The sequence below is a fragment of the Phyllosticta citriasiana genome (assembly GCF_038021145.1).
Source record: "Phyllosticta citriasiana strain CBS 120426 chromosome Unknown IWZ02scaffold_26, whole genome shotgun sequence".
Lineage (NCBI taxonomy): Eukaryota > Fungi > Ascomycota > Dothideomycetes > Botryosphaeriales > Phyllostictaceae > Phyllosticta > Phyllosticta citriasiana.
The window spans coordinates 112,319-138,827 of NW_027117303.1; the positions used below are offsets into that span (position 1 = coordinate 112,319).

The following is a 26,509-nucleotide window of genomic DNA, read 5'->3' on the forward strand; positions in this document are numbered from 1 at the left end:
CTATCTCTAGCTAATTTTTCTAGCCCTAAGTTCTTATTTTTTAGGGTAATAGTAGTATCCCTAAATTAGGAGGGACCCCTATATACGTAGTAGATTATTAACTATATAAGGTTATAAGATAGCGTACGAAGAATTTAGATTAAGTAAGGAGTTCTTCCTAATTATATCCTACTAAAAACCGTTTTTTCTTAAGTAGAAGGTCGTATCTAAGCGTATAACGATATAGCCTTTTAGGCTACTAAACCTAGAGTAGAGGCTCTACTATTACCTAATCCGTTTTTAAGACTAGACTTTCGTGCTAGTATAAACCCGTCTAAAGCTAAGGAAACTACGCTAACCTTACCTAATATAGACGTAGAGCATTTTAACGCTCTTATCTAGGAATAGCTCTACTTAGATAACATTACTATTACCCTTAGTTAAGTACTTATAGAGTACTTAGGGGATCCTAATACTACGCTTAACGCTAGTATATAATAGGTATAGGATTATACCCCCTAGCTTACTTAAGTAGAGAAAGAGCGCCTTATTTAGGTAAGGAATATAACTAAGGATACCTTAATTAAGAACTACTAGTACGTATAATAATACGTAGAGGTATTAGTAAAAACCCTTAGCTAGTATAAGAATACTCCTTTTCTACTTCCCTCTAATACGGTCTCTCTACCCCCTAATAATTAATCTAGGAGGTAAGAACTAATAACTAATACTACTTATATAGTTACCTTAAGTAGTATTAGAAAAACTAAGTAATTAGCCTACTATCTAGACCTACCTTTCCTAATAGATAGAAAGAACTCTAAGTACCGCTTCTAGTTAATATAGATAAAGGCTAAGATTTCCCGTAATAATAACTACTTTAAAGGCTAAACCGCGATAGAAAAAGAGATTACTATTATATAGTACATCTTTAGTTATACGAGTAGTAATGCTATAGACTATTTATATTCTTTTCTTAATTCTTAGGAGAAGAATAGGGAAGTAACGTACGATAATAACGTCTATAAACTATTAGATTCTATTTTTAAGAATCTATATAAGAGAAAGGAAGCTTAGAACGCGCTCTAGAAGCTCTTCTTTAAAATTAGTAATAATTTTAAGGCATACTAGGCCCGCTTTTCTTACCTTATATTAGACGTAGATATTTCCTAGGCCTAGTAGAAAGAGGATTTCTATATATTCCTTAATCCCTCTTTCTAGACGTAGATAATTATATATAAAGAAGACCTAAAAATTACTTTCTATAACTATATTAATAAGGGTCTATTAGTCGCTTATATAATAAAAACGTATTAATAAAACCTAGACCTATAAAAGGAACTATAAGTAAAGAAACGCGATATAGAACGGTAAAAGTAATTATCTACTATAATAATAGTAGATTAGACGATATCTATACTTAAGGACTAGATAATAAGCTACGATAAAACCTTAGAGGGAAGTTTAGACCTCTTCTATATTTACTACTATAAGTATAGTTAGTACGGGCATTTAGTAAAAGACTATCTAAGTAAAGTTAAGGTTAAAGAGGTTAACTTAATTAAGCTTAAAGACCTACTATACGATAGTAGTAAGTTAGACGATAATCTTATATCTAGTATATAGCTTAGTATAGTATATATTACTAGCTAACCTAGCTTAGACCTATAGGAAATTATTAGAGGACCTAGGTTTACTATATACGTTAAGGTATATATAAATAGAGTAGTAATAAACGTAACTATACTAGCTAATTTAGGCGTAAGTATAACGTGCCTTATCTACTCTTAAGTAGTTACCTTTCTCTAATAGAGGGGTATCTAAAGATAGAGGATTACTAGTAGAATCCTATAAGTCTTAGGACTTAATAATAAGACTAGGGCGAATATTTATTTTATATACTACCTAAACCTAGAAATTAATAAGAGAATTATCTATATATAGACTTTTATCTATAATATAGGTAGCTATTCTCTTATCCTTAGACGATAGTTTTTTAAATAGAACGAAGTTATTTTAGACTACTAGATAAATACGCTTATTTAGTATAATAGAAAGCGTATGACTAGGACGATATATAGTACTAGTATAGAACTTTATAGGAATTCCTTTCCTTATTATAGACTATTATTAAAGGAATCTAAATACCCTAGGACTACTAGCGTAACTCTATACCTAGATAGATACTTTTATATAGAAAAAGAACTATATTAGAACTAATATAGGCGACGTCCTAGTCGTCTAGAAGAATATATAAAGAAAACTACGCTACTACATAAAGTAGTTTACTAAATAGCTTTTATTATCCTCCTATTCTAGTATATAAACCCCTATACTAGGCTTAGTAACCTAGTACGCTAGACGACGCGCGCCTCTACTTCTATTACCTACTACTATTATAGTAGATAATCTAACGCTCCTTAACCTTAAAATCGCCTCTCTACTCCTTATCATCTAATAGACTAGAACTAGGACTATTTACTTATTTAGACTATTTTCCTTATACTCTTTTATACGAAGCTACTCTAACTATTATTATTATGCCTACTTTTAGAGAGGGGGGGTAATATTATAGCCTATACCCTAGATAATAGATATAGCCTAACATACTTCCTAATAAACTAACTTAGTAGAACTAATAGATAAACTAACTCGGCCTACTAGAGTAGTAAACTATCTAATAGCCTAGGTATATGCTATAACGACTAAACTCATCGTATAAGGGTTATATAAAATAGTTACTACTCTAGATAAATCCTTTAAACTACGTATACTACTTTAGATATATATATAGAGTAGTAGACTATAGTCTATCTAACTACCTAGGTATACGCCGTAACGACTAAACTCATCGTATAAGGGTTATATAAAATAGTCGCTACTCTAGATAAATCCTTTAACTACGTATACTACTTTAGATGTGTATATAGAGTAGTAGACTACGGTATAAGGCTAGATAGTAGTTAGCTTATAGATAAAGGTAATCCTATTATTATCTAATAAAGATATATAAAAGGTAGTATAGCCTAGGGTAGATTAAGAAGTATTCTTAGAATTACGTATAATTAAGCGCTTCTTAGCGGATCTACTTCGGCTATACCCCCTACTTATAAGTTATTTTACTACTACGTAATATAAAGAGGATTAGGGCCCCTATAGATAACTTACTTAGTCTAATCTATCTAAGACGTAGCGCCTTTTCTAAGTACTTTCTAAGGATACTTAGTTCTTACTTAGATAGGTTATATATAGGTAACTATAGTAGTACTTAGCTATTCTTAAGATTAATTATATAGTTATACTCTATATTTTAGCTAGTACGCCTATAAGTTTACTATTAAAGATATTATTAAACTTAGTGTATTACTCTAGGAGGCCCTAGATTAGGCCTCTACTAGTACCTATATAGGCTACTAGGTATAGAGAGTTACTACCTTTATTAGTATAGGGGGTAGCTATAGGTAATTAGGCGCCCTATAGGGTTCTAATAGAACCTAGGTAGCTAACCTATTAGGGTTATTATACTATAGACCTATAGGTCTAGATACTATAGATATATCCCTTAGAGCTAACCTCCTTTTCTAATTCCTCTAATAATACTTACTTAATTATAGGTTTATAGCTAGGGTTAGCCTAGGAGAAAGATAGACTACGTTCTTAGAACTAAAATAAGACCTAGACCCTCTTACTACTATATAAATTTCTACTTTAACTATATTATTAAAAATAAATAAGAATTAAACCTTCTTATTATTATATAAAGTTCTATTTAGCTAGTAGGTAAGCTATATAGCCTTAGTAGTATATATTATCTATTAGCTTAGCTAGTTTATATAGCTTAGCTAGTTTATATAGCTTAGCTAGTTTATATAGCTTAGTTATTATAAGCTTTAGCTTATTAGGTAATCGCGTAATAGTATAGTAGTAGTATTCTTATATTACTAGTATATAGCCTAGCTAACCTTATTATATAGCCTTAGGTTATATAGCCTAGCTTATTAGCTATTACGATAAGAATCTTATAAGATTTTCCTTAACTAGCTACCTTAAGAAGTAATACCTTATATCTATATTATTAGTAGTATTCTATAAAGATAAGTAATATCTTTATTATATACTATATAGTAGATAGTTTATAGTAAAGAATATAGTAGATTTTTTACTATAAGAGAACTTCCTTAAAGGACTAACTAGTAGGCTACCTAAGGGTATTTATATAGAAGAACCTATAGATTCTAGAGAGTTCTATCTCTAGGTAATTAGTAATAGGTTCTTCTATTAATAGAAGATGATTTCTAATTAATCTAGACTAGAAGATTCTAGGCCTTAGTAATAAGATAATCTAGAATAAGGGCTAGAATCTAAAAGAACCTATAGGAATAAGTTCTTAGTAATAGAAGAGGTCTAGAAGGGTCTATAGTAGTCTAGACTTATTCTTAGGCCTCTAATACTCCTCCTAACTTATTATATAGGGTAATAGAGACGAATTAAGTAAAGAGAGCCTTAGTAAGTATCTTAGTTAAGGCGTCTATAGGTATCTCTTTAGTAGAGATATAGGAGAATCTTATAAGATTTTTCTTAACTAGCTACCTTAAGAAGTAATACCTTATATCTATATTCTTAGACTTTTTAGTAGTATCTTCTATAGTAGCTATAGCCGGTATATTATCCCCTTTAAGGACTATAGGAGTAGGTATAAGGTCTTTATAACCTAACTCTTCTAAAACTCCTTTTATATAAAGGATAACCTTAGCTAGTATACTATAACCTATATATTCTATCTCTATAGTAGAATTAGAGATATAGGTTAGTCTACTAGCCTTCTAGGCTATAGATAGATTAGTAGAGTAAATAATATAAGCTACTAGAGAATATCTATTAAGCTTATTCCCTAAGTTAGAGTTAGAGTAGGATTCTAGATTAAAACTAGTACCTTTATAGGTAATAGTATAATCTTTAGTTCCTTTTAGATAGGATAAGACTCTTTTAGTAGCTATATAGTACTCTACTAGAGGGTAGCTTAAATACTAGCTTAAAGAAGCTAGTATATAAGCTATATTAGGCCTAGTATAGACTATAGTATATAGAAGAGAGCCTATTAAAGATCTATACTCTTTAATAAGGTCTTTACTAGCCTAATAGTCTATAGATTATCTAGGAAGCTCCTTATATAAATAAGGAGTCTTAGAAGGTATAATAGAGCTTAGAGAAAAAGTCTCTAAGACTTTAGAAAGATAGCCTTTCTATAATAAAGATATAGTCTTTTTAGACCTATCCTAGGTGACTTAAATTCCTAAATAATAGAAAATAGGTCCTAGGTTCTTAATAGTAAACCTAGACCTTATTAATTCTTTAAAAGAATTAATAATAGATATATCCTTACTAAAAAGTAGGATATTATCTATATATACTAAGACCTATATAAATAAGCCTTCTTTAAAAGTCTTAGTATATAAGTAGGCCTTAGATAGAAGCTGTTCATAGCTATTCTATTCTAAGAAGTAGCTAACTAAGAGGAAGATATTATCTTATTCTCTCTAACTATCTACTTAAATAACTACTTTATATAACTAGAATTAGGTAATTATAAACATACTTAATAGTTTACTACTAATACTACTACTACTATACCTTATAAGATATTAAAGATATTATATTAAGTACGTATAGTAGAGTCGTCTTAGCGCGATTCTAGAGTAGAGCAGACCCTACGACCCCGACACGACACGGGCAAGCGATGCCACGGCACGGCACCACACTAGCAACCACCACCTACCACCCACCACCTCATGCCTTAAGTCGCCCGCCCCGTCCACCCTCTTCCTCTTCTCTTTCAACCTCTCGCTCTCGCCAATACCCACCAGTACACTCAAACGACCTGACCACCAACCCATCAACTGGGCTCCACATTTCCAACCTGACGTCACGCTGCTGCGACAATCCGGATCCTCCAAACACGCGCCACCAGCTCTCCGCTGCCATTGTTTACTCGCATTAGATCTTGTCCTCTCGAATCCTTCACCCCAATTCTGGCCACTTCATAGCTCACCATGCCTGGCTCTGAGACTCCCGGGACTCCAGCCGATTTGCGCCAACGCCGTGGCAAGCAAGATGCAGACAACGCAAGAGAAAGGGTTATGGAATTGAATGGACAGATCGAGGGAAAAGAGAAAAAGACGTATGGCAGGACGCCCGATGGAACCAGTCAGTCGACTCCCTTTTTTGCTAAGAATGAACGTGGCTACTCCAATGCCAACCATAGGTCGACGCCGACCCGGATCCCGCCGCCCGGCCCGCGCGTGAAAAAAACGCTCCATGTAGCTAATGCATGTACACAGTTTTTACCGTCCCTCATACGGAGGACATGGTCACCCAGCTGCTTAGCCCAACGCAACCAAAAAACTTGTCCGACGCCCTCATCCTGGCCGTCCTGGCCGGCCACATGCTTGTCTACTACCTGCTGCCGCGCGCCTGGCGCATCCCAGCTTTTGCCGTAGTCTTCCTCTTTTGGCGCGCCGGCTACAATGTCGGCCTCGGTTATCTGTTGCAGATACAGTCGGAGCACAGGCGGCTGGTGAGCTGGGCCAAGAAGTCGCGTATTTTTGACCACGCCAACACCCCATACCCGCGACTTTACCAGCTGCTCAAAAAGGAGATGGAGACCAAAATTCCAAAAGACTACAAGTTTGAGGAGGCTCCGATAGAGTACAATACGTGGCTGGTCTTTAGACGTCTCGTTGACTTGATCCTCATGTGCGACTTTTGCTCCTACTGCCTCTTTGCAACCGCGTGCGGAGGCCCTCCCGAAGGCGAGACTTGGCCCGTGGGCATTGCCCGCTGGGCCGCCGGCGTGGCCCTGGTGCTCTTCAACCTGTGGGTCAAGCTCGATGCCCACCGCGTCGTCAAGGACTTTGCCTGGTACTGGGGTGACTTTTTCTACCTCATCGACCAGGAGCTGACTTTTGACGGCGTCTTTGAAATGGCGCCCCACCCCATGTACTCGGTCGGCTATGCCGGCTTCTACGGCATCTCGCTCATGGCTGCCAGCTACAAGGTCCTCTTCATATCCATCATTGCCCACGCAGCTCAGTTTGCATTTCTCGCCCTCGTCGAAAACCCGCATATTGAAAAGACATACAGCCCGTCGCCGCCGCCAAAGAAGCGCACCCTGACCGCGGGCGAAGCCGACGCCGCGCGCCCAAAAACGCCCGTCCTCGACCCAGCTCACGTGAACGGTGCTCCCCCGCAGCCTTCGCCCGTGCACCAGCTGCTTGGATGGCAAAACATGGACCTGCACCGCTTGACCAACCTCTCGGTGGTGCTCTTTCAGCTATACATGGTTGCCTTTACGATCCTTACGCCCAACACGCCCTTTTACCAGGCCGTCTTCTTCGCCCACGCAGTCGCCTGGCGCATTTGGTACAATGTCGGCCTCGGCACCATCCTCAACATGCAGTCGAATCGCAAGAGCTGGACCCGCCACTTCATCAAGTACGGCGAGAGTACCGAAGAAGCATGGCGGCAGTGGAAAGGCTTGTACTACCTCAGCACGTCCATGTGCCACGCTAGTTTCATCGCTGCCGCGTGGAAAATGTACTCGCTGCCGCCCGATTGGGAATATGGAATGGCGCTGCTGAGACACGTCTTGGGAGCCGCGCTGATGGCGTTGCAGATTTGGACCTCGGTTAGCGTCTACGAGTCTCTGGGCGAGTTTGGCTGGTTTTACGGAGACTTCTTTTTTGACCAGACGCCCAAGCTAAACTACAGTGGCATTTACCGGTTTCTCAACAACCCCGAACGCTTTCTCGGTCTCGCGGGCATTTGGAGCGCCGTCGTCTTGACGTGGAACAAGCCCATCTTCTTCGTCGCTCTTCTAAGCCATATTCTTCAGCTACTGCATATTCAGTGCGTCGAGGTTCCTCACATGCAGCGGCTGTATGGCCAGAGCCTAAGGCAAGATTCTGGCATCTCCAAGACTCTGAAGCGTTCGCTGCCTTCGCCGATTAGACACTGGCAGGGCAACGTCGACAGGGTCTTGGGCGACACGGCCGATTTTGTCGAGGAATTCATCGAGGCTGCTCGACCAAAGTTGGCTGCTGGAGTCGAGACGTTTGTCAAAGACACGACGGCTCTGTTCAAATCGTATCCCGCCCGCATCAGCATCACGCGCGTGGCGCCCGACCTCGCTGGCCTCGATCCTAAGGACTATTCCATCCAAGTCGAAGGCACGCCATCATCGATTCTCGCCGAGCAGGAGCGCCGCAGTGGTCGTGAGGGAGAGTCTGCGCGGGCCCCAGCGCGTCGCAGCGGCAGCTTCAAGACTCTCTTGTTCGAATACGGCGCGCCCATCAAAGTCAAGTGGACGGCACCCCTCAACCACAGCAAGAAAGACTGGATCGGCCTATACATGGTGTCGGACAACGCGTCGCGCGAAGTGACGCGCGTGTCCTCCCAAGGCCGCTGGATCGCCACGACACCCGGCGCCTACGACTCCGTACGCGCCGAACAAGGCATCTTAGTATCAAACCAACTCGTCAGCGCCGCGAAGCGCGGCGACGGCGACTCCAAAGACTGCCTGTGCGGCGAAATGGAGTTCGCCGGCGACAAGCTGTGGTGGACTACGGGCGTCTTCGAGTTCCGCTACCACCACGACGGCAAGCACAACGTCATGGCCATCTCTCTCCCCTTCGAGATCCGCATCCCGCGCTTCGATGCCGACGACGCCGAGCTCGACCCCGACACGGCCTCGATCCGCGGCGCCGTCGAGCAGGCCTTGCTCCCCGTCGTCCGCAACTGCTTTGATCGCGACCCGGAGATTGCGCCCGAGGATGTCGAGGACGGCTTCGGTGCGTTGGTCGAGCGCGATGGCAAGTTTGCCCGTCGCGTCGTCTACGCTGTGCAGCAGATGTTTGGCATTGAGTTTGCGCCCGAGGTCGTGCGCGCCGATGGCTGCGTCCGGAATCTGGCGTGGCGTATTTGCAACGCCAAAAAGGTATTGGTGAGTTTGGTCCGTCCGAGCCGCGAGGAGCGTGGTGGTGGTGGGGGCGGTGGGGATGGAGTCCCTGGCGCAGAAACGAGTGTAGAGACGGAGGCGCAGACATAATGTGACATTGGGTAGAAGGAATGGCCGTTAACGTGTTTTGATAGGCGCCGTATAGCATGCAGTCGTCCGACGGCTCGACGACGCCCTGCGAGGTCAAGTATTGAGGTGAACCAACGAACGGCGTTTGCTGTGGGGACGAGAAGATGATGATTCCAAACGAGACCAACAGAAGAAACGAGGAGATGACGTACGAGCGAGCGAGCCAGCCAGCCAGCCAGCCAGCGAATTGGTAGAGTGAGCGACCAAGTAAAATCGCAAAGAGTGATGTGATGGTGCGGCTTTGTCGGCAAAAGTAGAAAGGCAAAATACCACGGACTTTTGATCATTGCTTTTCTCCTTTTCTTCTCCTCTCTTTTCCCTCGGCCGCTACCAAAAACAAAAGCAGTGATTTTGGTTCTTGGGTGGATACTGTCTGTCTGTCTGTCTGTCTCTGTCAGTCAGAGCCTCGTGTTCGGAGGTCCTGAATCGTGGTTTCTTTCTTCTCAATGTGCTATCTGTCTGTTTGTGGTGGGTGATATTTGGGGATGCGAGGTGTCTATTCTGAAGAAGGAAATGAAAGTGGATGAGATGGAAAGGAAAGACCTGAACAAAAGAACCGCGAAGTGGTGCGTCGTCATTTCAAAGCAGCACGGTAAAACGGACAACGGGAAATGTAGCGACGCGCCAACAAAAGTGTCGAGGAACGCTCGCACATACTTAAATTTGACAGTCGATCAATTGAGACAAACCACCTGATTAGTGAGTGAAGACGAATGTGGAGAGTGTTATGGATACCCGCAGGCCTCTTCCTACCGCAATGGCCAGTGAGTCGGGTGTTCCAGCGATTGCGGATGAGATGCACCCATGTTCCGTCTTCCTCGTGCTGGAAATTCGAATATATTCCATGGTGGCTTCGAGTCCATGTTTCAAATGGCAGTATCTTTGTAAATTGAAACATTTCTCTAGCTAGACGAACCTCAGGCAAGCCGCTTTGTGTTCTGTACACCTGATCCTCTCGCCCTCAAGTTCAGGGTGGTCGTCAATTAAACTTCCTTCAATCTTTGTCAATGTCCGTTGTCAACTTCAACATTAATGCATAACGCAATCTGTGGCCCCGTTGCACTGCGTCGGGTTGAAGTTCATCGAGTTACTTCAGCCTAGGATTTGTAGCGTGTTGTACATACGCCTTTGGTTTAAGTGAATTCGATCTCAACTGTTGGTCAATTTTGGATGCTGATTTTTGCAATAATTGAGGTCAATATTGCTCAACTCAACTCAATTCAACGCATTGTACTAGTACCCATTGAAGACATCAATGTAACGCAATTTGAGCCGGCGGTGCATTGCTTTGACGACCATCCTGCTCAGGATCTCCTCATGTTAAGGGCCAGCTTCGCTGTTTAAACGTGGCGACTTGTCGCTTGTCGGTATGGATACACCAAGACGCCGAAACCAAGCTGACTGTTGACAGGGGTAGACTTATTCATACAAAAAGAGGAAACAATGAATATCGCTGTTTAAGTAATGACCACATAAAGTAACAATTCGTGTAGGGCCATGAGCTGAGGCCCCTCACAGCCAGTGCTTCCCTCGCAAGCACGACACCCGAGTGAGGCATTTGAGCCCGAAGCGAGGCAACTGTTTGCCACAATCGTCGTCGAGACTAAGACCGGTGGCCCATCTCACGTCCGCTGAGACTGATCAAAGATATCTCGGATTGGCTGTGGTATGGGGTCGCAAGATAGCTTCTGGCGAATCACTGGCAGAATAAGAATGGCAGAGAGACATGGCGCCGCTGCGTCGTCATTGATCGGATTAGGCAAAAGTCTCCAAAGAAACCGTGTATGGTTGACAACTCAGCGTCGAGAACGATGGTGGAGACGATGTCGTCCCGTACCGTGCGCGCCTACCAAGCAAGGGTCCCGTCGCAATGTCCACAACCTCTCCCACCTGTCACCGACCGCACTGCATCTTGACAACCTCCCAACTGACCTATCCAACCACGCTCGCTTCACGATACTCCTCGGGTCTATTTCCGACAGTGCTGACCTCTGTCTCCACGACGCTGCAAAATCAAGACCTGTCGAGCAACCATTCCTTCACAATGAGGTCCCCCGTTGAAGCCGCAGTCGCTCTTCTGGCTCTTGCGGCCGCGACCTCCGCCCACAGCCAAGAAGCCCTCAAAGTTCCAGAGGGAGCCGACTGGATGACGCGTCATATGATAGGTCAGCAATCCCAGTCGTACATCTCTTGCAATTGTTTCTCGAGACAAGCAGTGGAGTAGAACTGCCCCAGCCACGGCAGCTAGCTCCCAGCCCGACAAACAAGCTCCCGCTCCCGCCCAGCTATCCTAGAAAACACTCCCGGCTAACCAGCATGGTAAACAGAGGAGCACCATATCACCAGCTTCGACGCGGGGGTCTTCTTCAACCTCCACGACTACGACAGCACGGGCAAATGGTCGCCCGACGATGTGCGCAAGACGCTTGGCCTGATGGATGACTCGACGGCGCGCTTCCCGCAGCAAGAAAAGGACTCGGCTGTGCGCAGCGTCTTCGAGCTGTATGACACCGACCGCAGCGGCGACATCACATACCCCGAATTCGTCGTCGCGCACGCCAAGGGCGTCGTCATCCCTGATTTTGGCTTCGGCCCGGGCCATCACGGCGATTACGAGACGGAGTACGAGGTACACACACACAGCTCAGGCACATATTGGAGGGCAACGGCTGACGGCGCAACAGATCCACCACTTCGAGAAGTACCACAGCGGCGACGATGTCAAGCTCGAAGACCTGAACCATCCCGAAGACATTGAGCATTTCCGCAAGCACGACGAGATGGAGGCCGCCGAGGAGAAGCTGCACGCCCAGGAGCAGCTGTCCGTTGTCGAGGCAAACATACCGCAAAAGTTTCGGCGGGTGGGACATTGAGCGATGCGACGACGATGATGATGACGACGAATGTGCATACATTATACAGCGAGTTCTTGTTGAATATGGGACACGGAAACCGAAAAAAAGGGGGGTGAGCGTGGCGTTGATTGAGGAGTGTGGAGAAGTGTGTTTGCCACTGACGAGGCAGCGGAGTTTGATGGATGCATTTTGTGCTGAATTTCGAGCAAGAGCCATATGTACATATGGTCGACGGGTTTGGGTTCTCTGATTGAATTCTCTGATGGAGTCCGCAGATGATGGAAGATACGAAGACACCAAGCAGCATCTCCTTTCCCAGGATTCTGTACTCCGGCTTCGACTTCCCAGCCCTGCTACTCTGCTGGTCCAGTTGGTGGCACCCAAATGTCCAAAACCACATGCCATACGCCCGGCGCGTACGTCTTGACCTTCTCCAGATGCACGAGCTTGACGCCCATAGCCTCATGCTTCTCCGCTGTTCCTGTCCTTTCTTTCCTGGCGTCTTCCCAGAGCCCCCTTAATTCCGCCAGCACCTGATCCGCCCTCTTTAGCATCTCCTCCGCGCCAAAATTCTCATGCAAATGCAACCACCCGCCCATCTTAGAGTCGACAGCACGCACAGCAGTCCGCCACGCACCGCGCGACGACGGCAACAGCCCGCCATTAACATGCTGAATTGGCGGCATTTCCATCCCGTTCTCTCGCAGCGCAGCCAGGTCCGTCAGCGCGACGGCGTTGGTGTGCGGGAAGATGATGAAGTCTGCATCAACAGCACCAACGAGTCCCCTCTGCCTTGATTCATTCTCGTCTGCATTTTCTCTGTCGTTGGTGGTGGTAGTGCTGACGATGTGCGTCGTCCACCCATTCGCCGCCGCTCCCCTTCGTAGCCCCTCAATGCTCCACGCGTTGATCTCCCAGCACAGCACTGGTCGCGCGCCCGCGCGCCGGTACGAAAAGGCGAAGTAGCCAATGCCAGCGTATAGATCGAGCGCCGCGAACGAGGCGCCTTGGGTTTGCGCTCGAGTCGACGACAACACAGCCTGGGATTCTGACGACGGTGCTGGAGAAGGCGCAGGAGGGCTGTGCAGTGATGGGAGTAGAGCCAGGAGTCGCGCTTTCTCGCGGATGTTGCCCCGGCTGAACATGGTGTATAGCGGTGCCCACACCTGCGCGATGCCGTTCTGCCGCGTCGAGACCCAGAGCGCGGCGGCGTAGTCGGATGGCATTGGTGCGGTCGTCGTTGTGGGGGAGGGGCGGGAACCGAAGGAGCCGTAGAGGGGTGTTAGGCCTGTGGGCGAGCGAAGTGCGTTCCATGATGATTCTTCTTGCTGTTCGTTTGTTGATGTTGATGATGGTTCTAAGGATGACGATGCGCCCAGTGGTATTGCTGCGTTGACTGCGATGGCCTCGACGCTCATCTCTTTTGCTACGTGTAACCAGACGTTCTGGATTACCTCGCCATCGGCGGCGGCGGCGCGGAGAAGCGTCTGCCATTCTGGCGCGGCAAACGCGTGGGCTGGCAGCAGTAGCAACGGAGAGTAGACCAGGTACGTGGCTGGCAGAGCGGACACTAGGGCCGTGACGGAAAGGGAGAGAGAAGGAAGCAGAGATCTAGAAAGCTGTGATGACAGGGCAGCGGAGAAGGCCGCGTGGAGAGGATTTTTGTTGAGCTGCGTAGAACCGCTAGCAGTCGGCGTCGAGAGAGGAAGGAGACGATATCTCTGTCCCGGTGGGAAGACCTCGTTGATGGCTTCGTTGACCTTGTCTATATTCTCCGTGGTAACGGAATATTCGAAAAGTATGGGGACCAGGAGCTGCTTCTGTCCAGCAGCACTGGTTGCGTCGCCATCGTATGCCTCGATTTTGCGGGCCTTGTCCAAGCGCCCGCGGCTCTCGAGGAACCTCTTTACGGTCTTGACGTCTTTTGCTGGTACCAAAAGAGCGTATCGCTGGGAACAAGAAGACATGGCAGGATGGCAGTATGTGTCCTCGCGTTTTGAGCTTAACCCCAGATACTTTGATGTTTTCCTTAGCTCTTTTCCGGGGAAAGTAGAAATCTGACAGGAAGAGAGAATGCAAGGGAGCGGTACAAGTTATTTTGAGCAGGGCTTTGGACAGCTGACGTCAATGAATGTATGGCTTCAGAGCTGAGAGTGAATTATTCGAGATGAAGTTGACGATGGCTTGGCTGACGATAGCCAGAAAACACCAAAATTAGTGACCACAGAGCCGACATAATGCCGTGAGGGGATGGCACCCGTTTAGTGCTCCATGGTAAGAATCGAGAGAAGTATGCAGAGGTGTAGACGAATCAAAGTACGCCCATGCAAAGGTTCGTGAGTATGACGAATGTCAACGGGCGGACAAATGCGGTAACGTTGCTCCATGGGGTCGGCTAGCAAAACATAGCGACGTCATTGGCTCGATCCGGGCAGCTAGGTATTTGACCAATCTCGTTTCGCATCCCCTCTGGCTACATCCTCTCCATTACAACTGTCCCCAGTGTTTAGCTGAAAAAGGCGACCGACTCAGATATCAGCGCAAAAATGCCGACTGCATCTGCAACATCCCATGCCCTCCGCATGAGCTACCGGATTGGGCGCGGCGAGCAGGGCGTTCTAACATTTGAGCCTTATAAATCGACGCTCCTCCCGCTCTGGCGGTTCCGGACTGTTGAAGTTGCGCGCAGAAGCTCGCAAGACCTCTGGCGGCGGTTTGAAGAGTTTGATGAACAAGGCGACTTCGTGGGCATGGACATGTGCCGCAAATTCATCCAGATGGTCAGTCCTGCAATGACGTGCCTGACAGTTGGACTGACATCCTGCAGGGCATGACGCGAGCAAAAAGATACGCCAACCACCGCGGCGGACGCAAGTACTCGACCGCGAATGGAAAAGAGCTGCCCAAGAGCTCGACACACAAAGACGCCAAGGAAAAAATGGAAGCCTCGGAAATTTTCCGCCAAGTCTGGAACCGCTGCCGCGAACATAAAGGATACCACAAGCGCAAAGCCAATTTTCTCAAAGAGCAGCGCGAGTGGGACAAGATGAAGAATGCATGACCCAAATGCTGTTGACGCCCAAATGCGGATCCAGCCCGAACACCTAGCTCGTGGAAAAACACATTACGATCGGGAGCCATTGTCTTTCTTTGGTTGTGAATGCATCTGAAAGCCGTCAGCGAAAGAGCTATAAATGGAAAAGAGACATACGTACGGCTTGCGCGAAAGCGAGCCATTCAGTCAAGCCTCTCGAATACGGATCCTCAGTCTCGTCGGGCTCGTTCTCATGGCCCCACACAACGACGCGGTCAAACTGGCCGACCTCCTCGACGACACGAACCTCGACGGCGTCTTCATCTTGCTCGTTGTCATCGTCTTCACCGCCAGCCTGTGTATTATTCTGAGGGAGTGTGCGGTTGGTCGTGGAGAGGAGCGCTCCTGGTACCATTCAGAACTGGAAGCGTGCCTATGAAGGGGTGGGCAAACCTCGATATCCGTCTGGTAGTTGGATTCGTCGGCCCTTTAGCTTTCTTCCGCGGAAAAAGGCTGTGTGGGTCCCTTCTGTTTGAATCAGCAAGAGAGCGTGAGAAAGAATCGAGGCTGTCGCACCTTTGTCCGTTTCTGGCTTCCAGTAGCGCTCAGTGGCGTTGATCGGGCCATTGTGGTCGATGCGACACGGCACGAGATTTGGAACAGTCTTTTGGACGGAGGACGACTTTTGTTGAATGGAAAGCATGGTGGATTGTTGCAGAGAAGAGGCAGACGCGTCGGACGCGCAGAGTCGCGTGCTGTGCCGCTGGATGATCGGCGACAGGGATGACCTAAGGCGATCGCTCGACCGGGCCGGCGGCGGGCGCCTGTGCCTGCCTCTCTGAGGGTTCCGTTGGCTCACCAAGAAGCACAGTCTGAAGTCTGACGACGCCTCATCCGTCGCACTTGTGACTTGACCTACAGATTCCAACCTCCACGGCGACATTCTTTGCTTCTTCTCAGTCTCGCTCGACGCATTGGACTCTGTGGAGCAGTCGGACCATGTCAATGACGGTACATGTCGCCCGCCCATCGAGGAAAGGACCCCGCATCGGCGCCAACCACTACTTGTGGAGTGAGCCTCAAAGCCATCAATTTTGTACCAGACTGACCTTTCTGAGGCCCAGGAAACTCGCGACATGACTTCATGATTACGAGTGTGCAGAAGACGGGAATGGCCAACGGCTGAGCGGGCCCTCGTTCGACTCGTCGCCCGTTGCCGTTCCGCCGAGTAACGCAAACGTCATGGACACACTGCAAAGGGCAAAGGCCCCATTTCCACTTCGCGCCCTGTCAAAACACGAGGCGCCGCGACCCCGATGCCACCTATTTCGTCCAAAGCCACACGTAATCAAGCCCACCTGTCCAAGTGCCCGTTGCCGGCAGAGCACATGCCTCCGGCGCCGGGCTGGCGGCCAGAAGCAATCCCTCGAACAAGCATTTTTTAGGGTTGATGCTAGCGGCTGATGGCCTGTTGTCGTCTACCAGTCTGCGGCCGGCCCTCCTCCCTCCCTCCAATCCACCCCGGTCCGCTCTCACCAAGTCCACTGCTGCCATTGTTCTCTCATTCCACCCGCACAGCATTCCTTGGTCTCTGCACGGCCTAGCCCTCGCGTCTCGCCATCGTTCTCGTCATCGTCATCGTTCCGCGCGCGCGAGCCCGGTCCTTACAACATGGCCGTCCTCGCCCCGTTGACTTCGCGTTTCTACGCGCTGCGCAACTACACCGGCCAGCTGACCTGGGGTCCTCTCGCGAGTCTGTCGCGAAGCGCCGTCCTGAGCCTACTCTCACGCATACAGTCAGGACGACTCGACATTGTGGAAGCGGACGGTACCGAAACAATATGCGGGAGCAGGGACGACAAGGACGCTGGGCCCCGCACAACCCTTCGCGTGCACTCTGACGCCTTTTGGGTCCGTCTGGCTCTCTTTGCGGACATGGGATTTGCCGAGAGCTTCATGTTGAACGAAGTCTCATGCGCCAACTTGACTGCCTTTTTTGACATTTTCATTATGAACCGCGGCGCGCTGTCCAATGGCTCGACCCTGACGTCGAGTCTGGCCGGCACTTTGTCTGGGCTCGCCCGAAAAGCCAATACCCTGCCGAATTCGCGCCTCAACATCGCTGCCCATTACGACATTAGCAATGAAATGTTTGCCGCGTTCCTTTCCCCGGACATGACGTACAGTTGTCCCATTTGGTTGCCTTCGACGGAGCCCGCGTCTTCTCTCGAAACCCTCGAGGACGCGCAGATGCGCAAGTTGGACCGCTTCATCGACAATGCCAAGCTCAAGTCTTCGGATCACGCCCTGGAAATTGGGACTGGTTGGGGGTCTCTGGCAATTCGCGCCGTGCGGCGGACTGGATGTCGCATCACTTCCCTGACATTGAGCGTGGAGCAAAAGGAGCTGGCTGAAGATCGCATCCGCGAAGCTGGATTGCAGGACCGCATAGAGGTGTTGCTTTGCGACTATCGCAACTGTCCCGCGCCGGCCGATCGCGAGGCCTACGACAAGCTGATTAGTATTGAAATGCTGGAAGCGGTTGGTCCCGAATTCCTCGTTACGTACTTCAAGCAAGTGGATCGATTGCTGAAAAAGGACGGCGGCATCGCCGTCTTTCAATGCATCACCATGCCCGAGACTGTGAGTTTCCATCCTCCTTCCGCTCTCTTTTACTGACACCTCCCAGCGTTATGACGCTTACGCCGCCTCGGACGACTTTATCCGACGCTACATCTTTCCCGGCGGCCACCTGCCCTCCGTCTCCCAGCTCATTGCTGCCATCAACGCTGGCTCCTCGAAACGCCTCATTGTCGACGACATTGAAAACATTGGTCCGCACTACGCCAAGACGCTGCGGCTGTGGCGCGAAAACTTCATGGTGAACTTTGATGAAAAGATTCGCCCCTCGCTGCTTAAGGAGCACGAAGATATGACGAAAGCCGACGTTGAAACCTTCCGTCGCAAGTGGGAGTACTACTTTGCATACTGCGAGGCCGGCTTCCGCACCAAGACGCTTGGCGATGTTATCATCACCGTTGGAAGAGAAGGTGCGGTCGAGATGATGGAAACTGTACCCTTGTAGGGCGCGCTAATGGCATGACGTTGCGGCTGCGGGCTTGGTGAGCTTAGCTCGACCCCTTGTCTTGAGATCTTTTGGATGCGAATCATAGCGATTGGCGCTGCGCTTTTCTTTCTTCTTCATTTCATCGCCGCTCTTCTTCCATCTATCGCTCCTACATCACACTTTTTTTTGTGCGCGGCGGGATCGTCACCGGGGGCGGCGCTGTTAATAGATGTTGAACTGTCCTGGCAGGGATGGTATCTAGCAAGGGTGGGTGCATTGAGGTACCGCGGTTCAGAGAGGGACCACGCAGTGACGATACAAACCTGTATGTCGCTGCGATCACGAGGAAGCGCATCAGTAGGCAGATAATTCAATCCCAGTCTAAATTTTCCGTTCTTTGACATCCCGCCGCCACATTAAGCATGCTCTCTTCAACATGAATAACAGTATCGATGGACGAATGCTTCCCAAATGCCAGCCAGATGCTATGATATGACGACTTTTGACTCCCGTTCTCCTCTGCTCTGTCAAAATATTTCAGGGGTATCAAACAAGTTCTTGCAGTCTCCACCCTTTACTCTTGTCCCATCTGTACAAACCCTCGGCTTTTCAGTCCTCTCATCGGAGAATTGGCGCCATGGCCCTTGCTCGATCGAACGCTGCGCATGCGTTGATGCTGGCACGGTGTCTAGAAGCTGGTCGCGTTGGTCCGTATCTGGAGGCTGACAACGTCGTTGCGGATGTCCCTTGAACGCTAAATGTCAGGTCCACGCCAACAAACGCCCTCACTTCTTCCCCTTTTTCTTCTTCTTCTTGTTGCTCTTACCCTTCTTCGGATTCCCAGCCGCGGCATCAACGTCATCTCTAGCCGCAACAGCAGTAGGCCCACTGCTACGACCCCACCTCTTCGCATGCTCGCGCTCAAACGCCTCCTTGTCGGCGCGAAACAGGGCCATGGTTGCCCGCGCATCCTCGACACTCGAGTGCTCGCCGCTCTGGATCTCGAGACCAAGCACCTCCTTTGCGAGCTTGCGCAGCGCCGGCGCGCGTCCCATGCTGCGCGCGCGAAACGCCGGGTGCCGCGCCGTGTCGCGGATGTCTCTGCGCGGGTGCGATAGCTGCAGCACGCCCATGTCGTGCTTGAGCGCGTGGCCCACGAGGATGCGGCCTTGCAGCAAGTTGGCGACCTCGCGCTGCACGGCGTTGAAGGGCCGGCCTTGGGCTAGGTTGCGAGGCGTGATGCCCGACACGTGCGTGCGGTAGTCGGTCACGGGCAGCACGGGCAGCACGTAGCTGTCGTAGAGCTGGTGTCCGTTATAGTCGACAATGGAGACGCGTGCGAGTTGCGAGTCTGAGTCGGGGTCTGGTCCCACTCCCACCATTTCGCAGTCAAGCGCCAGGTATTTCCCTGGTTGTCGTGTTGTGTTAAGACCCGCGTTGGGCTCATCGAGGTATGTGGTATTGCTGCCATTGGTTTTTGTCTTGGAGAGATTGTAGGCGGCTTCAACGTCGGCGAGCGGGATGTTGTGTTCTTGAGCGAAAGCGGAGGCGCTGGTGGGTGCGTTGGACGAGGGAGTGTCTGAAGAGGCGGTTTCTTTGGAGAGGAGCGAGCCCATTTTGCGGCGTTTCGTGTCGGCAGGGTGAGAGGCTGAATTAATCTTCTTTCGCTTGGCGTCGTTTGTTGCGGACGGCTGTTCATTCGTGCTCTTGCGCTTGAGGCTGCTGCTTTTGGTGGTGTCGTCGGTCTTGATCTTTTGCTGGAGCTTCTTCCAATTGCTGGACAGATTCTTAAGTTCCATGGCCAGGATCATTGCAGCATGCTGCAGTCGATAGTCAACTAGAGCACTTGTTGCTTTTGAAGGAGGGACGGCGACGTTTGTGGTGTTGTGGTCAAGGTAGAAAAAAGTCTGGAGGCAGAAACGAGGCGCGGAATGACGGAGTTAGTGTCACGTGCGTATCGACAGAGGCTTCAGGTCGCGGTCGCGTCGGCGTTTCCATCGCAGCTTCAACTCCCAAAGAGCGACTCGATCCCATCACAATCCATCAAAGTAGTTGCTCAAAAATTGCATACGATTACTCTCGATCCATGGCTCCGCGCGACGCGTCGCATGAGCCCAACGGCACCCCAGAAGCCGTCGAACGCGGCTTTGCGTCGCTCCCCCAACTTCGGTGAGTCGCCCCATGCGCCCGAGCTTGACCCGCCACACGCTGACTTGATGAACAGTGTTGGTGTAAAGGCCTTTGTCGACAAAGTAGGTTTTGTCAAATACATCACTGTCTTTTCCTATTTTCCTTTTCATACAGTCTCTTCTATTCATTTCAGTATTCTGCAAAAGTCCTTTATTCAACAAGTACTCACTCCTGCAGGATGGCGAGAAGCGCAAGGCTGAAATCTTGTCCATTACCCAACGCAAAGGCGAGCCTCGCTTTTACGTCCATTATGAAGAGTTCAACAAGCGTCTCGACGAGTGGATTCCCGCAGACCGAATCGACTTGACGAGAGAGGTCGAGTGGCCTGCACCAGAGAAGCCCGACAAGAAAAAGTCGTCTGCAAGCAAGAACCAGACGTCCAAAGCCGACGCGCAAAAGTCGAAAAATCTCAAGCGTCAGCGTTCCAAGTTGGACCGCGAGATTTCGGCGACTCCTGAACTGAGCGCCGCTAGTGGCAATGTTCCTGGAAAGAGGCCGCAGCCATCTACTGCCAGTGGCAAAGAGAACAAAGAAGCATCTGTCACGGTCACCACTGAGCTTGCCGACGGTGAAACGCCCAAAGCTGAGGATGAGGAAATGGACCTCGTCGACGTTCAGGATGCCGCAGCCGCAGCCAAGGCTGTTCCAAATGAAGCATTTTCTCGCGAAGATGAGATTGAAAAACTTCGCACATCTGGGTCCATGACCCAAAATCAGACTGAGATTGCGCGCGTACGCAACCTCGAGCGCGTTCAAATGGGCCAGCATGAAATTGAGCCGTGGTACTTTTCGCCGTATCCGGTCGAGCTCACCGACTGTGACATGGTCTACATTTGCGAGTTTTGCCTGGGATATTTTGGCGAGAGAAAACAGTTTGAGCGCCATCGGACCAAGTGCGACCTGTATCACCCTCCTGGAAATGAGATCTATCGCGACGAGTACGTCAGCTTCTTTGAAATTGACGGCAGGAGACAGAGGACGTGGTGCCGCAACTTATGTCTGCTGTCAAAGCTATTTCTCGATCACAAGACGCTATACTACGATGTGGACCCCTTTCTCTTCTACTGCATGTGCACCCGCGATGAGCACGGCTGCCACCTGGTTGGCTACTTTTCAAAGGAAAAGGAGAGTGCGGAAGGATACAACGTGGCTTGTATTTTGACGTTGCCCCAGTACCAGAGAAAGGGATTCGGCAAACTGCTCATTGCCTTTTCGTATGAATTGTCCAAACGCGAAGGCAAACTAGGCAGCCCCGAGAAACCGCTCAGTGACTTGGGTCTTCTCGGTTACCGTGCATTTTGGCAGGAGACCATTGTGGACCTCCTCATGGATGGACGGGCTGATGCAAACATTGAAGAGCTTGGTGCTATTACGGCGATGACGACAAACGATGTGCTGCACACACTGCAGAATCTCAACATGCTGCGCTATTCCGTAAGATGCTTGCACTGACGCTCGGAACTTGACTGACTGCAACCAGAAAAACCAACACGTCATTGTTCTGACCGATTCTGTGGTGGAACAGCGGCTGAGGCAAAGGGAAAAGGAAAAGATCAAAGGCAAACGATCAATCGATCCTGAGAAGCTGCAGTGGAAGCCGCCCGTCTTCACTGCCTCTTCAAGGACATGGAACTGGTAGAAGGGAAGTGGAGATGCTCTTTGAATTCTTGATGATACCCCGAGTTTACCAGTATAGACCAATCTACGTCTTCTGTTTCTGCTTGCACGATGTCAGTGAAGCCAAGTTTACCAAATCCAAGATTCCCCGGCAGAAAAGTCGCAGATTCCGTGGCAGATGCGGATGTCTTCCGCCCCAGCTTCCCCGCATTGATAGGCAGCAGGGATGCAGCAGTACTTACTCCACATGGCCAATCACAGACAACGGGTCTTGCTGACCCTAAGCCAGCATGCCGCCAGACTACCGAGACGGGCCTCATTCCGCAACTCAATGGCTTCAGGACGTCGTTTTAAGGATCTCGTTTCTGCAACTTGATAGTCTGGATATCCAAGCTTCTCGCTCATTCAGAATCACTACTCCAAGGATCAACAACCTCTCGAGTTGCCGGCAAGATGATCGTTGACATCGTCGCGGTTGTGGAGAATCAAGTTCTCAACAATCCTCTTCGCACTCTTCTCTACACTCCTGTCTTATTGCTGGCCGCGTATGTCCTCTTGAACGAATTTTTCAGGGTCCGCGCCCGCATACCTGGCTTTTCAGGACCTCCAGGACTACCAACAGTCGGAAACATTCATCAAATACGCGTCAATGCGGCGGAAACTTACCGCCTCTGGAGCAAGCGTTACGGTCCCGTATACCAGATTCAACTCGGCAACGTACCCGTCATTGTGGTCAACTCTGCCGTCACAGCAAGAGATCTCTTTGGAAAGCACAGCCAGGTCCTCAGTTCCCGCCCGGTATTTTACACGTTCCACAAGGTGTTGAGTAACACTGCTGGAACCACCATCGGAACTTCACCATTTTCAGAAAGTCTCAAGCGCCGACGCAAAGGTGCCGCGAGTGCGCTCAACAAGCCGAGCGTTGCCACTTATATCGACCACTTGGACATTGAAACCCGAGATTTTGTCAAAGAGGGACTCGAATACGGCAAAGGAGGCAAGGAGGGCGTCGACCCCATGCCCATGATTCAACGTCTTTCCCTCAGTCTATCCCTGACCCTCAACTGGGGCACTCGAATGGGCAACCGCGACGATCCCCTCTTCGACGAGATCACACACGTGGAAGAAGAAATTAGCCGATTCCGCAGCACGACTGGCAACTTGCAAGATTACATTCCCTTGTTGAGACTGAACCCGTTCAGTTTTGGCAGTAGGCATGCGGCAGAAGTTCGCGACCGCCGCGACGTGTACTTGAAGCGCTTGAACCAGGACCTGGATCGCAGGATGAAGGAAGGGACCCACAAGCCGTGCATCCAAGCCAACGTTATCCTGGACGAAGAAGCTAGCCTTAACAAGGAAGAACTCACCAGCATCAGTCTGACCATGTTAAGCGGTGGACTTGACACAATCACGACATTAGTCCAGTGGAGCGTGGCGCTTCTGACACAGCGCCCCGACATTCAACAAAAAGCAATCAAGGCCATCAGAGAGCAGTACTCCGAAGACCAGCCTCTGTGTGACGCCGAGGACGACCAAAAGGTCGCATACATTGCGGCCCTGGTGCGTGAGTGTCTGAGATACTTCTGTGTGCTTCGTCTGGCTTTGCCTCGGGCGACTGTCAAAGACTTGCACTACGAGGGCAAGTTAATTCCGGCAGGAACAACCATCTTCCTCAATGCGTGGGCTTGCAACATGGGTATGAAAGCCCCTCTACAGTTGAAGTCTGCTGACCACTCCAGACCCCGATGTATGGCACGACCCGTTCGTCTTTCGTCCTGAACGTTGGCTCGAGCAGCCCGAGGCCCCGCTCTTTACGTACGGCATTGGCTACCGCATGTGTGCTGGCTCCCTGCTCGCCAATCGCGAACTGTACCTCGTGTTTCTACGCATGCTCAACTCTTTCGAGCTGGTGGGCGCGTCGGACGTGGACACGCACCCCGTTACGGGCAGCGCCGATCCGACTAGTCTGGTGACGATGAGCAGGCATTATAAGGTCTTTTTCAAACCAAGGGACGAATCAAGATTGAGGGAGGCAATTCAGAAGAGCGTGCAAGCCAAGGGGACGGGTGATTGAAAGCATTGTGGGTCTCCTGATTTGCTCGAAGAAAGTGACACTGATAAATACGAGACTTGGAGAGAAAATCTCGGAAAAAAGAGATTGCCAATCTATTCTTTTGCGTACAAAATATCGATCAAGCAAGAGTTTCGTAAGTCCCGAATCTGGATGTTATCTAACTTCAAATGAAACAAAGTGTAGTCAAGAACTCGCGGAAATCAGGACATTTTCCTCTCTGTCAAGCCCAGCTGTCGTCATTGCTCTACAGGTCCTGATCAAACTGTGGAGATCCTAGCCTTTCACGCCACTGCTCTCCCTTCCAAAAGAGTATCAGCACTGGAAAGAATAATGTAACATTGATCACCGCCAGAATGGTCCAAGCTGCTTGAAATCCAAGCATCTCGCCCATTTTCAAATCATAAAACGAAACACAAAAGCCAAACATGTCACGGAAAAAATTGATGATGGTGCCAGTATGTGCTGCTTGAGATTTGTAGCACTGAAGACGAGAGGTCAGCCATGCGCCCCATCAGCAGATTGATCACAGACCTCTGCCGTGTACGTAAACACCACGGTCATGATGATTTGGAATCCCACACTCGAGACTGCAATCCCTATGGCCGGGCCAGACCAGTGAGTCCACCGCTGAATGCAGACACATTCGAGGATCAGTCCAGCCGGCGTTAGAACTGTGCCGGGTAGAATTGCTAAAAGCCTGTCTTCTGCCCTCCTCTTGCCACCTCTCTGGACCGCTCTCGTTTCGCTGACCCAATCGCAGAAGCTGCCCGCAAACATCTCGCCAGCGAGGTTGCCGAGGGTCAGCGACAGCCCAACAACCATGCCAATCTGATGTGGCGCAAAGCCGTCTAACGACGAGAAGATGGCCGGGCCGCTCAGAACGAAGATGATGCTGACGTACCCCAGCGACACGGCCAGATACAATGCCGGCAACAGCACAGAGAGATACCTGAGCATCTGCCAGGCGCGCACAAAATCGAGGGCAGTGAGGCGCTTCTTGCCGGCTCTCGGCGGTCCCCTCACGAGCAAGTTATCATGCCACGAGCGGTCCTGCGCCTGCGCCAACGCCGCCGGGCTCCGTGAAAACAGCGTCTCGGGGACGCTCAGCACAAAAGGGAGCAGCAGCGCCGCGAAGCCCACGGCCGCGCCGTAAAACGTCCAGCGCCAGCCGCCCGCCCGTGCGACCCAGCAACGGCGCCGCGTGAGCCCCGGCGATGCTCGACACCGCATACAGACCCACATAGAACCCGCGTTCGTGTGCAAAGTACATATCGCACACGGTAGGCGAGCCCAGGGCCTGCGGAATGCCCGTGAAGATGCCGGCCAGCGCGCGCAGCGTCAGCAACACTTCAAAGTTGCGCGCAGCCCCGGACGCCGCAGACGTTGCCGCCGAGCCCAGTAGACACAGCAGCCAAATGGGTCGTCGGCCCAGCACATTGGACAGCGGGTTCCAGAGAAACGGCGATACTCCCGTCGTCGCCAGCACGATGCTCATTGTGTAGGCCGTGTCCGAAAGATTGCGGTGCAGGTAGCGCGACAACGGGACAAAGGCGGGAGACTGGATGTTCAAAGTCAGCCTCTATTCATGCACAGTGCTGGAAGCGGAATTATCGCTGCTCGGTATGTCGACTTGCAGAGGACGGCAGAGCTGCGACTTACCACCATCGACGCTGAAAGATACGTCGTTAACGACAGCGCCGAGATTTGCACCAGCACAACCCATTTCAATCACTTGGGCCAGTTGGGCGGGTCCTTGGGATCTGCCGATGGCTGCGGCGAAAGCGGGATTCCGTAAAAATCCAATTTGAGAGCTTGTTCGTCCACGTGTGGCCGCTCGTGGATGCATGTCGTGTGGTCTGCAACCAATTTTTCGCCATCTGACGAACGGCACAGCGACTTTTGTGACGCCATGGAATTGAACGAAGATCAGACTGCCTGAAGAGAAGTCTTGAGGCCAGTCTTCAGCTAAATACTCTTGACACTTGTAAAAGACATGTGTTGTACTGAATGTCTTCAAAGGCTGAGTCTTCATCGATATGATTGAGCTATCATCAGATAGTACTGGTCGAGCTATCTCGATCCCTACGACATTGACGAGGAGTCAGCCTTCATCCAACAGAACCCACCGAGACGAAAATATCGACGATCTCATTGGGGCAATCGACGATTCTGTGGTTCGAGTCTTGAAGGTTTGGGAGCGCAATTGCCAACGATCACTCTGCTACAAAGCCAATCCGAAGGTTCGCAGTGGGACCATTCGTGGACTGTAAAGTGGACAGACCGCGAAGGAAGAAGCGTCCCTACTCGACGGTAATTGTATGATGGCCCTGCCGCATCGAAAACTTGTCTCCTAATCTCTTGTGTGATGGGGGATGACGAAATGCCAAGCTGCGCCACGGTGTTGCAGTGCAACTGAGCCGAGATCTTGTAAGGCTTCAATGTCACGTTGGAGTTGTTGGAAGCTTTGAGCAAGATTTGTACTTGCAATGATTTTTCCTTGCTCGCAATGGTGCCGTTTGGTACTTCCTCCTTTGATGAAATGGTTACGCGT

At 49.6% G+C, this 26,509-nt stretch overlaps 10 protein-coding genes across 10 annotated transcripts; 6 read left to right on the forward strand and 4 right to left on the reverse strand.

Moving 5' to 3' along the window:
• The first annotated feature begins 5,675 nt into the window (after positions 1-5,675).
• IWZ02DRAFT_466347 (phosphatidylethanolamine N-methyltransferase) lies at positions 5,676-9,399 on the forward strand. The gene is made up of 3 exons (XM_066768497.1): positions 5,676-6,183; positions 6,318-8,977; positions 9,127-9,399. The coding sequence occupies exons 1-3, from the start codon at positions 6,030-6,032 to the stop codon at positions 9,184-9,186; spliced, it is 2,874 nt and encodes a 957-aa protein (XP_066617501.1). The 5' UTR covers positions 5,676-6,029; the 3' UTR covers positions 9,187-9,399.
• Positions 9,400-11,165: 1,766 nt separating this feature from the next.
• Positions 11,166-11,994, forward strand: IWZ02DRAFT_495382 (secretory pathway protein-like protein Ssp120; the record flags this gene model as incomplete). Its single annotated transcript, XM_066770137.1, has 3 exons — positions 11,166-11,286; positions 11,449-11,750; positions 11,806-11,994. 3 exons carry the CDS (start codon positions 11,166-11,168, stop codon positions 11,992-11,994), a joined length of 612 nt encoding a protein of 203 aa, XP_066617502.1.
• Positions 11,975-14,067, reverse strand: IWZ02DRAFT_164628 (S-adenosyl-L-methionine-dependent methyltransferase). Its single transcript, XM_066762116.1, has one exon. It carries the CDS (start codon positions 13,941-13,943, stop codon positions 12,330-12,332), a length of 1,614 nt encoding a protein of 537 aa, XP_066617503.1. The 5' UTR covers positions 13,944-14,067; the 3' UTR covers positions 11,975-12,329.
• A 270-nt stretch (positions 14,068-14,337) lies between these two features.
• Positions 14,338-15,328, forward strand: IWZ02DRAFT_164685 (uncharacterized protein). Its single transcript, XM_066762118.1, has 2 exons — positions 14,338-14,756; positions 14,804-15,328. The coding sequence occupies exons 1-2, from the start codon at positions 14,523-14,525 to the stop codon at positions 15,035-15,037; spliced, it is 468 nt and encodes a 155-aa protein (XP_066617504.1). The 5' UTR covers positions 14,338-14,522; the 3' UTR covers positions 15,038-15,328.
• On the reverse strand, positions 15,101-15,713 carry IWZ02DRAFT_495385 (ribonuclease H2, subunit C; the record flags this gene model as incomplete). Its single annotated transcript, XM_066770138.1, has 4 exons — positions 15,101-15,142; positions 15,192-15,415; positions 15,464-15,538; positions 15,587-15,713. The coding sequence occupies 4 exons, from the start codon at positions 15,711-15,713 to the stop codon at positions 15,101-15,103; spliced, it is 468 nt and encodes a 155-aa protein (XP_066617505.1).
• Positions 15,714-16,384: 671 nt separating this feature from the next.
• Positions 16,385-18,153, forward strand: IWZ02DRAFT_164669 (Mycolic acid cyclopropane synthetase-domain-containing protein). The gene is made up of 2 exons (XM_066762117.1): positions 16,385-17,653; positions 17,700-18,153. Exons 1-2 carry the CDS (start codon positions 16,682-16,684, stop codon positions 18,093-18,095), a joined length of 1,368 nt encoding a protein of 455 aa, XP_066617506.1. The 5' UTR covers positions 16,385-16,681; the 3' UTR covers positions 18,096-18,153.
• A 709-nt stretch (positions 18,154-18,862) lies between these two features.
• On the reverse strand, positions 18,863-19,876 carry IWZ02DRAFT_387315 (exonuclease; the record flags this gene model as incomplete). Its single annotated transcript, XM_066765531.1, has 1 exon — positions 18,863-19,876. One exon carries the CDS (start codon positions 19,874-19,876, stop codon positions 18,863-18,865), a length of 1,014 nt encoding a protein of 337 aa, XP_066617507.1.
• Positions 19,877-20,090: 214 nt separating this feature from the next.
• IWZ02DRAFT_466356 (histone acetyltransferase-like protein esa1) lies at positions 20,091-21,987 on the forward strand. The gene is made up of 4 exons (XM_066768498.1): positions 20,091-20,246; positions 20,302-20,329; positions 20,445-21,701; positions 21,748-21,987. Exons 1-4 carry the CDS (start codon positions 20,164-20,166, stop codon positions 21,904-21,906), a joined length of 1,527 nt encoding a protein of 508 aa, XP_066617508.1. The 5' UTR covers positions 20,091-20,163; the 3' UTR covers positions 21,907-21,987.
• Positions 21,988-22,213: 226 nt separating this feature from the next.
• IWZ02DRAFT_164711 (cytochrome P450 phenylacetate hydroxylase-like protein) lies at positions 22,214-24,206 on the forward strand. Its single transcript, XM_066762119.1, has 2 exons — positions 22,214-23,580; positions 23,624-24,206. Exons 1-2 carry the CDS (start codon positions 22,338-22,340, stop codon positions 23,956-23,958), a joined length of 1,578 nt encoding a protein of 525 aa, XP_066617509.1. The 5' UTR covers positions 22,214-22,337; the 3' UTR covers positions 23,959-24,206.
• On the reverse strand, positions 24,203-25,623 carry IWZ02DRAFT_495390 (major facilitator superfamily domain-containing protein; the record flags this gene model as incomplete). The annotated part of the gene is made up of 4 exons (XM_066770139.1): positions 24,203-24,439; positions 24,490-25,050; positions 25,115-25,516; positions 25,618-25,623. The coding sequence occupies 4 exons, from the start codon at positions 25,621-25,623 to the stop codon at positions 24,203-24,205; spliced, it is 1,206 nt and encodes a 401-aa protein (XP_066617510.1).
• Positions 25,624-26,509: the final 886 nt, after the last annotated feature.

What these genes read in the sequence shown, in the direction of transcription:
- IWZ02DRAFT_466347 (XM_066768497.1), top strand. Translation starts at nt 6,030, where the DNA reads ATGCCTGGCTCTGAGACTCCCGGGACTCCAGCCGATTTGCGCCAACGC. An exon ending in CAGGACGCCCGATGGAACCA is followed by an intron (nt 6,184 to 6,317) that starts GTCAGTCGACTC and finishes GCATGTACACAG; the next exon opens with TTTTTACCGTCCCTCATACG. An exon ending in GCAACGCCAAAAAGGTATTG is followed by an intron (nt 8,978 to 9,126) that starts GTGAGTTTGGTC and finishes GTGTTTTGATAG; the next exon opens with GCGCCGTATAGCATGCAGTC.
- IWZ02DRAFT_164628 (XM_066762116.1), bottom strand. Translation starts at nt 13,943, where the DNA reads ATGTCTTCTTGTTCCCAGCGATACGCTCTTTTGGTACCAGCAAAAGAC.
- IWZ02DRAFT_164685 (XM_066762118.1), top strand. Translation starts at nt 14,523, where the DNA reads ATGCCGACTGCATCTGCAACATCCCATGCCCTCCGCATGAGCTACCGG. An exon ending in GCCGCAAATTCATCCAGATG is followed by an intron (nt 14,757 to 14,803) that starts GTCAGTCCTGCA and finishes GACATCCTGCAG; the next exon opens with GGCATGACGCGAGCAAAAAG.
- IWZ02DRAFT_164669 (XM_066762117.1), top strand. Translation starts at nt 16,682, where the DNA reads ATGGCCGTCCTCGCCCCGTTGACTTCGCGTTTCTACGCGCTGCGCAAC. An exon ending in GCATCACCATGCCCGAGACT is followed by an intron (nt 17,654 to 17,699) that starts GTGAGTTTCCAT and finishes GACACCTCCCAG; the next exon opens with CGTTATGACGCTTACGCCGC.
- IWZ02DRAFT_466356 (XM_066768498.1), top strand. Translation starts at nt 20,164, where the DNA reads ATGGCTCCGCGCGACGCGTCGCATGAGCCCAACGGCACCCCAGAAGCC. An exon ending in GCGTCGCTCCCCCAACTTCG is followed by an intron (nt 20,247 to 20,301) that starts GTGAGTCGCCCC and finishes CTTGATGAACAG; the next exon opens with TGTTGGTGTAAAGGCCTTTG. An exon ending in TAAAGGCCTTTGTCGACAAA is followed by an intron (nt 20,330 to 20,444) that starts GTAGGTTTTGTC and finishes TCACTCCTGCAG; the next exon opens with GATGGCGAGAAGCGCAAGGC.
- IWZ02DRAFT_164711 (XM_066762119.1), top strand. Translation starts at nt 22,338, where the DNA reads ATGATCGTTGACATCGTCGCGGTTGTGGAGAATCAAGTTCTCAACAAT. An exon ending in TGCGTGGGCTTGCAACATGG is followed by an intron (nt 23,581 to 23,623) that starts GTATGAAAGCCC and finishes TGACCACTCCAG; the next exon opens with ACCCCGATGTATGGCACGAC.